Below are 9638 nucleotides of genomic sequence, written 5' to 3' on the forward strand. Positions count from 1 at the left end.
CTGTGTAATTATTGGGAAAAATATTTTTTTTTTACATAATTATGAATAAAATTTGAATATTCGTGACTTTTAACAGTAAAATAATAAAATAAAAGTAACGTAATTGTTATCAACAATGACATACGAATAACTAACGAAATCATTCGTTGACAGTTAACTGGAAATTTCGTAGGTACTTCCAAAAGTCGTTCACAATAGATGAATTTTTAGTCTTGGCAACCATACAATTTGAACTGCTTATTAGTTACGCGGTTTCAAAGAAGTTGGACTAAATAAGTCAGCAATGTTGTTGATACATACGTTATTTTTAAAATAAACAGTTATTTTTTTGCGATATGCTTACAAAAAAAAGGCTTAATAATGGTAATATTATACTCCAACCGGAAAATTTCTATATACATGATGTGGCAACATACATGATACTCGTCCATGTTAAAAATGATAGGAGCTGGCCACGCAAGAAAACATGTAAATTGGCTAATGTCATTTTTATTTTATTCAAAAAGCTAATATCATTTTTATTTCATTCTGGACAAAGAATAAATAATTAATATAAGTACGGTAAAACGTACAAGAAGAAATAATATGTTTTAAGCATTCTTTTCAGTAGTGAAAAATGGTTGATATTGATGAAGATGAAGGGGGATTGACGGGATTGTTTATCCTAATTATTCTTATATGGTTTGTAAGTATCAATTCTGTAATGAGAAATGTTAAAGCAATTCTAAAAATATTTAAATCTATAAAAATAGATCTCCTTATGTGTCCTCATCTTTATTATTGTTGTGACATTACATCATGAGAACATAGTTTATGGTGTTTATTTGATTATAGTATGGGTGCTTACGTTTTGTATTGCGATCTTCACTATGTACACTTTTAAACTTGAAAATTTTGGCCTAACAGTTGTGGTAACTATAACTGAAGTATTAATTTGACTTCAAAGATTTATTAACGGATACGATTTCCTTAATAGCTCGGTGCAGTTATATATGTGATGTTGTGTTTCCAAATGTTGAGCCTTACTTATGTTTGTGACGAAGTGGATATAGATCTGAAAGCAGGCGATGTTGTCAACAAACACTGGCGAGCTGAAGTGGAAAAGCCTGGAAGCATGGATGATTTTCAATCAGAGGTGAGCATTAACTGTCTTTGTGTATACAAAAGAAGAATGAACTCAACTATATGCATTTTGGAAATAATAGGATGAATGTGTTTTATATAATATACTAAAATTGTTAGGTCAGAGACTGATAATATAATATAATATGCTAAAATCTTTGCTAACTAAATTCAAACGTAAGAAAAGAAAAAGATTAATTAAAAATATTTTTAAATTGAAATAAATAAATAAATAAATAAATAAATGGACCTAGCCGTAATTACGAAAACTGAGGTAAAAGGAGTACTTCATGAACTTTATTAAAACTAACGATTTAAATGAAATTCAAAAAAATAAATATTTATGTTAAATAATTTTAATGTATAAAATGTCATCGCGTTAGAAGTAATTGTTACACAATAATGAATCCATATACGCATGCCACATGCTTTCGGTATCGATTTATCGCAATTAGGAGAGCTAGTAATACTTGGAGCTCCCTTTACATTATGAAATATTGGTTCGGATTCGGGTGAGTCTTATATAACCCTCTCAGAGATACATATTCATATACTTTTGATGTATCACATAAAGTTGGTTGTTCTTAATTTACCCTAAAGGATCGTCTTTATATTATGAAATATGACGCGGTCCATATTTTTTAACATCGCCCCATATATTGTTTGGCTGCTTTTACAAAATGATAAACAATGTGACATTTATATTGATATTTATTTTACATATTAGTTATTTTGTTTATCTACGGAGCTAGTAATCCATTTTCTAAAAGAAGTATAATAATTAATGGCAATATTTTGAAATTTTAATCTTATTTTTGTTTTTTATAGTTCCGTTGTTGCGGCAAATACGGTGAAATGGACTACCGTTTGTTGCAACGTGATGTGCCAGCTTCCTGTAACCAATCAGAATTTCAATATTACGGACAAGGTTGTTTAGACCAATATCTTGACTGGTGTTTAGAATATTTTTATATATCTGAGTTTGGTGAACACTTAATGATAGTAACAAATGTACGTATTGAAAAAATATTGTTCAAGCATGCAATTAATATTAATAAGTTTTTTTTAATATAGACTTTCGCGTTTGTGGTAACCATATTTATGGCAAAATATTTTCATATGAAATATTTTGAAGACGGCATTTAATTCAGCATTTAATCTTTTTGTGAATATTTTTCAAACTTTTTTGCAGTTCCAAAAACACTTTTCAAGACTAAATACACTTTGATATGGATTAATGTGATCACACGTTTTTTAAAGTTTAATATATTTGGAATAAAAACATATTTTTTAACATTTAACAATTTTGTAATGTTTTCTTTCTGTCATGGAAGTAAGAAGTTCTAATACCTTTATAACCTTCAGGAGTCAGTGTCTCTCAATTGTAAACAATTTTTATAAGTTCGAGAAAGAAATTTTTAAATTTGTAAGCTATATGCATTTCGAGAAGATGACCCAACTGACCAAATGCGAGTAAGTATATACTTTCTTTTGGGTAAAAAAAGAGTTTCAAAAGAACTCACATTAAAAAACTTCAAAATATGTTCTTATATCACTTTAAATACGATATGCACGATAATATTAAATATGTGATTATTGAACTGAGTCCTAGTTTATGTACTATATTCTAAACACGTTAATATGTTCTGCAATGAGACAATATATATCTTTGGCTGCACTTATTTGAGTAGATTTTTGGACGACATGCGACATCTTTCTTTTATTTCCCTAAGTCACAACTATGGCTACATATTTTAGTTGGGCATATCTACCTATAAATCAGTACATAATTATTACGGAAATACATACAATTAAGATTATTGGAAAAGGAATTAATTTTCAATATTATTGGAGATACGTAAAGTTAAAAAAAAAAATTAACATTTAAGGGTTAATTTGACACCATTGAGTTTTTAATGATAATAACGCGCTCCTAAGGATTATTTTGAAAATACAGAATTAACCTAAAATATTTGTAAATTTGAACAATCAAAAGTTTAGAAAATATTTTTATAAGATTTGCTATACAATTGATGCTATTGTTGCGCCATTTTTGTTTGGCGAGGAGGAAACGACGACACCCAACTTTTTTGCTTTACCTAACAGTGGAATGTTTAACGGTTGACAAACTCAATTATACACAAAAAAAAAACTAAAAGACCAACATTAATTCCTATTTATTCAAATAAACATATTTCTATAGTTTTATTCAATAAAAATTGTTACTCCACGTTACACATGTCGTTAAAAGTTTTTAATTTTTTGAGTTTAAAGTTAATGTTCCAAATTAATGAAATATTTCCCATTTATTAATTCCAGTGTTGCCATATTTTTTGTAATAAGCTACCCATAAAGCGCCCTTTACACACCGACTATCGTTGTCAGGGTGAGTATATGATATATATGACAATCAAGTTTCAATAGCCTTAATTTTTTCTTTCAGAGTTGTAAAAAAAACAGCGTTAAGTCTGGTTGAAACAAATTGGCATCACTTTTATAACATGTTAAATGCTTGTTTTTTGTTGTGTTGGGTATCATATTGTATTCATAAAAAAATTGTAAACAATAAAAACTAATTAATTTAAATAAAATAAAACAAAATAAATATTATAACGGCAATGGCTAGCATTTTTATGTTATATATTAAAATTTATTTATTTATGTGTTTGAATTAATTAGTATATGAAATATTGACATAATTTTAACGAATAATAAACTTTTTTTGAATTTGGCTGCACTAAAACTTAAGATGTAAAAAATTTTTGCCAGTAAAACCTAACTATTAAGATTTTAAGAGCATTGTTGTTGCTTTACATGTTCTTTTTTGTAAGTTAGGAGTATTTGTTTGCTATTCTGAAAGAAAAAATTACGGCTGAAATAGTGTAATTTCGAGAACATATTAAAGTTGAATTTTTACAGAAACTGAGTTTGTATAAAATTATATGAACAAAACTTTTTATCTTCTCCAAACCAACTTTAAGTTTTGACGGTTCCCTTGAGTAAGTACTCGTATGCAATTTTTGCAAAAGAATTACAAAATTCTGCCAAACTTTTGCCTCTTTTGGCTTAACTTATGAGTCCCAAGTGTTTCAGCTACAAGACCCTCAAACCCATCTTGCAGAAGTTGAAACAAAATAAGAAAAAAAACGCTTCAGTTTTGTTCAGCTATTGTTCAAAGTTGCAATACAAATAAAAAAGGAAGCATATGTTATTGTTTGATCAAAATTTGAATTTGCAAACAAAAGAGATTGCTAATAAAAAACAAATATTAATACTGTAATATAGTACGAAAGTTAGATGTAGATGTTTATATGGACTTTTGTTAAGTAAACAACAGCTATGCAATGTAGCGTTCTTCATTAGCGGTAACTGCAATACTAATCAAATAAAAAAAGATCCGAACATCTTTTCAGACTATAGACCAGAACAAGATGATTTATTGCATAAATCGTTGCTTAAATAAATAGCTAGAAACTAAAAAACATCTGCTTCGCTGAAGTTGATCTTTCCATGAAGTAATAAATCTTTCTCAACTTGCGCTAAAGCCCAATCTACAAAATTTGTACACAAAAATGATTTGATTTAAAGTTTTGGATCAACTGAACATTATATATCAGAATGCAAAGGTTTATGGTCTATAAGCCATGAGGTACCATCTTATTATTTATACCTGATATTCATCTATACGATTTTTTGGACTGTTAACATCACCCATTAATCCAAATTTTTTAATTATATTAAGTATTGTAAGTTCAATTCGTTGAATACTTAGTAGCTCAAATAGATTCAGTATATTTATAAAAGTATCTGTATGTCCTGTAATTGTATATCTTACTATTATTATTTTCAAAAATACCGTTTTCGCATTGACAAAGCAAATGATCCAAAACTCATATAGGAAATGCAGACGAAGACAACGCTGAGCACACCATCTCTAAATGCAACAGATGCAACACCGTAAAAACATCACTTGAAACAATAGTCGGTGAAATAAACGTCGAAAATATCTCAACAAAAATGATGCTATCTGAAGAAAACTGAAGAAAAAATATGATCTAGAAAATGGACAATTAAAAAAAAAGAAAAACAAATAAATCTTATGGTGGCCTGGATGCAGGCTAACGAAAAAAAACAAAATTTTTAACCAAAAACCAAAATAGGGACCCTATTCTTAAGTACTCCGGATAAATTTCCAGGATAGAAACGGTCTGGTACATGAGGGGGATTGTTTTTAGTGCGTGCAAACCGGGCATAGCACTATTGTGACGACATAGTGACGATGCGTTAGGTATTTTTAAACCTTCTCTCCGCAATAACAAAAAAAAAATTATTTTATGACTATGATAAAGCAAAAATCTTTAATAATTATATGAATATAATGTGATCATTTTATCTACTGGTTTATATGACAGCAAAAATATTTTAGTGGGAAAAGATTATGAACAAGAAGTTACTGTATTGTCAATCTTCATCAATCGATTTTTAAATAAAACAAACTAATAATTTTTTTAGATTAACAATTATATTTTAATATTTATCATTTTACATATTCCTTTTGCTATCATTATTATTTCTTATGTATTGTATTGTGTGGTTTTGTATTTTAATTTTTATTCAACACATTTAATCGATTATTTCAGTTTAGAACACTTGCGACAGATAAGTTATAACTGTTAAATATATTATATATATATTATAAATATATATGTTATTTGTATTTAAGTTGTTGCTGCAAATTAAGAACATGTAAATTATATGTATATATTATCATTAAGTATTTGCTCAAATTAACAATAGTTTATGCATTAATTAGAATTAAACAACGCAGATTTATAGACATATTCAAAAATTTATATATAAATTTTAATAATTATATATAAGTAAAGTTTAGTTTTTTTTTATATTTTGTTTGCTTGTTATTTACTTAGTAAATGATAAAGTTTCAAACATTATTAACTATTACGAAAATATAGCTAACTATTAATTAATTTTTTTTTGAGATTTATATTTTGTTTTTAATATCGTAATTCAATGAAAACAAAGTAACATTATAGAATAGTAATAACCTATTATAACAAAACAATTGTTAAAGGCAAAAACTTATATAAAATTTCTTTTATATTTGTTAAATGTCAACTAAACTAAGTATAAACAGAATATCAACTAAATAAGTTTAATAATTATTAAATAGTTGTAATATTACATAGTGTTATAGAAAATGTCCTTGGAATTAAACAAAACAATCGATAGCCATCGTATGTAATTAAAACGAATACAATGGTATATAAAATATATGATTGCTATACCAAAAATTTCTGGTTCTCACATTCATAACTCTATAATTTGAAGTTACAACAAATCTTATAATAAATTTAAAGTTAATCATTTGAGTCTAGAAAATATTTAGATGAATAGCATAAATATTAAGCACAATAAGATAATCAAATTAGTAGGAAATTAACAACAAATTACAGCTCAAAGGATTTTAGAACTTATCAATTAAATTTATAAGAAATTATATATATAATGTATTAGTAAAAGGTTTATTAACACTGCTTTTATAGTGATGTCTAGCCAATTTCCTTATAAATTGTTTGAGAAATATAAAGAATTCTTTAAGGAGGAACCTTAAAACAAAAGATTCCTGTTTTTCACATATTTATTCACTGAAGTTAAATATTTTGTTTTTATCTATCATTTACCTTACAGTGAAATTTAGATTTACTAATAAATTACGGAGGGTTTATAGCACTGTTATGATTTCTTAAAGTTTCGAATATCTTATTAAGTTTTTTCCTTCATTCTTAATATGTGTAATAAAAACCGAAATAATGGTACATACAATCAAATCATCAATTTCGTAATGTATGTGAAAACTCAAATAAAATATTGCGTTTATAACAGTTAAAAAATTTCTTGTTATATTGTTTTGTTATTGGGCCCCTGCCATTGGAAATTTTTAGAATTTCTGGTAGTCCGAAATACGAAGTATTAATTTTTTATCGATTAATGGTATTAATCTAGTACAATTTAGTTGAATTTAAGTATCAGTAGATATATGATATATTCTGTCAATTGAGTTGTAATACACCTAATTCTTGTACTACTGTTAAAGAGAAGTTTCTCTTATGTTATAAATTCGTGTTAAAATTTCCAAAAAAAATTTTTTTTCAATTTACTAATTTTTATGTCATATCAAACATTATTAAACACTATTTAGTGGTGAAGTTTACTAATTATTTTCAGGTATAAAAGTTAGTATGTTCGAATCTAATAAATTTTATAACCCATGATTTACATACGATTATTGGATTATTGTAACTTTTTATTGACGAATTCGTACATTATATTAAACATGACTAAACACTGATAAAAATAGTGTTTACTATTAGTTTTTATAAGACAAATACAACAATTGTTACTACGATTATTTTAGTTGAATATTTTTTAAATCACTGCTTATATATGATGATATCAATAAAATAATTATAATGAATAGACCCAAAGAAAAATTCATAGAACTCTAGAAGCGCTAACGCTTAATGTGTAAATAAATTCATAAATATTTTTAAAATGTTGAAAAAAAAGTAACACAATTAGTTTTAATGTTCATAGAAGGGTTTAAAGTTATTCCACTATAAATATATTTTAAATTTTCTGTACATTATTTCTTTCACAGAAAGTGTAAAAAATCTGAAGACTCAAATTCAAGATTCTGAAACCCATTAATGCAAAGAAAATCTCATTTCAAGTAAATTATATGGAATAATCCTTACATTTTTAATTAAAATGGGACACCTTTTTTTATTATTTAATATTTATAATTAAATAAAAGAATAATAATCAATAATAAATAACACAAAATACTTTTATTAAGATTACTAATGTCCTTTTCAATTTTTACTACTAAAACATCTAACATTTATTTTCACAATTTTTTTTTTAAATATTAATACTAAATAGTTAAATGTATTTTTAATAAATTAAATTGAATTTTTTAAAACATTTTCATTTTTTTGCTTATATGTTTTTAAATTTAAATTTAAAATAATTGCTATTATATATATAACATATATTTTATTAAATAATATTAACTATATTCGATATTACACATTGCCGGCACTGCTAATTAGTTTAAATTAAATTTAGTTATCTATACTTAGTCTTATTTTAAATTAGTGTACTGTACTATAATAAAATTTATTTTTTATTATATTAATTTATAAAACATAAATAAATTAACAATCGTTTAATTAAAATTATTTTTTCTTTTGTTTTTTTAAGGTGGTTTTTCATTTGACCTTTTTTTATCTATATGTTTCTTTTAATGAATTATTTATATTTATGATTTATTCATTTAATTTTTTGTTTATAGTTAATTTTGTAATTGTTTATTTTATTTAATTGGAAATAAATATTTATTTTATAATTAGTATATTTGCATGCCTGGAAGCTTGTATTTAATGTAGTGATATTTATTATATGCGTAATTGGCATAATGTTCACATGTGTTTTTGTTTTGTTTTTTTTTTGTTTGAATATATAATAATTAATATTTGCTTGAGAGTAATATGGTATTAATATGTATGTTAAGCTCAAGTTAGAATAACATAAATTGTGTAAATAATAATTTGATATGTTTTTAATTGCTTAACAAACTAAACTCAAAAAATAATAAAAGTTTTCATATTGTAAATAAATAATAACATGTTAATTAATTATATCTCAGGTGTTTTTACTGATTCTTAATATGTTAAACCTTTACACAAAATTAATTATATTGAAAATTAATATAAAAAATTAAAAATGTTGTAAAGTTATTATTTTTCAGTTAAACACGACTGAAAATTAGCACTATATGTATGCCAAGGCAAATTAGATTGCAAAATATATAAATTATATTTTATAAAATATAATTTAAAAATATAATTTTGTAAAATTATTTGGAAAAAGAATAAATAGTGTCTTTATTAGGGCATAAAAACTACTATACTAGATCTGCAAGAGATCTAGTACTACTATAGATCTGCAAGAGATATATTATATATACATATTTTCACCATGTGGCAAATATCATATCTCATATCTAATGGATATTTTATGGACTTTGTCTGTGGTGTGTAAAACTCAAAAAGAAAAAACTGTATAATAAGATAAACTTAAATAACAAATAAACACTTAATATATAACACTCTTTCAAAATAGTTCAAACTCTTAATCTTTTCATATATAACTTGTCATTATTATTATGTGATATTTATACAAATCTGAAAAGAACTGAAAAGTTTAGAAATTAATTGGCAAAAAAAGTTTTATAAGATAAAACATATTTTTAATACAAAATTGTTATTTCTACTTTGAACTTAACATAATAACTTCTCTTTGATTTGTGTGTCATACTAATATTGTTATTACTGAAGATAATATATAATATATATATTTGTTAAAAATAACATATTTTTTTAATATGCACTTCTTTTTAAATACTTTTTTTAATTTTCAATTTTGTTATAATA

At 24.8% G+C, this 9638-nt stretch overlaps 1 protein-coding gene across 1 annotated transcript; it reads left to right on the forward strand.

The window, feature by feature from the left end:
• Positions 1–535: 535 nt before the first annotated feature.
• LOC119684067 (protein late bloomer-like) lies at positions 536–2423 on the forward strand. The gene is made up of 5 exons (XM_038098016.1): positions 536–685; positions 753–911; positions 977–1135; positions 1951–2133; positions 2197–2423. Exons 1-5 carry the CDS (start codon positions 617–619, stop codon positions 2266–2268), a joined length of 642 nt encoding a protein of 213 aa, XP_037953944.1. The 5' UTR covers positions 536–616; the 3' UTR covers positions 2269–2423.
• The last annotated feature ends 7215 nt before the right edge of the window (positions 2424–9638 follow it).

Source organism: Teleopsis dalmanni, chromosome 2, assembly GCF_002237135.1.
Source record: "Teleopsis dalmanni isolate 2A chromosome 2, ASM223713v2, whole genome shotgun sequence".
NCBI classification, from domain to species: domain Eukaryota; kingdom Metazoa; phylum Arthropoda; class Insecta; order Diptera; family Diopsidae; genus Teleopsis; species Teleopsis dalmanni.

Bases quoted from the DNA above. Each gene is read 5' to 3' on its own strand.
- LOC119684067 (XM_038098016.1), top strand. From the start codon at position 617: ATGGTTGATATTGATGAAGATGAAGGGGGATTGACGGGATTGTTTATC. The intron at 912-976 runs GTAACTATAACT...TTTCCTTAATAG, and splicing joins ATTTTGGCCTAACAGTTGTG to CTCGGTGCAGTTATATATGT. The intron at 1,136-1,950 runs GTGAGCATTAAC...TGTTTTTTATAG, and splicing joins TGGATGATTTTCAATCAGAG to TTCCGTTGTTGCGGCAAATA.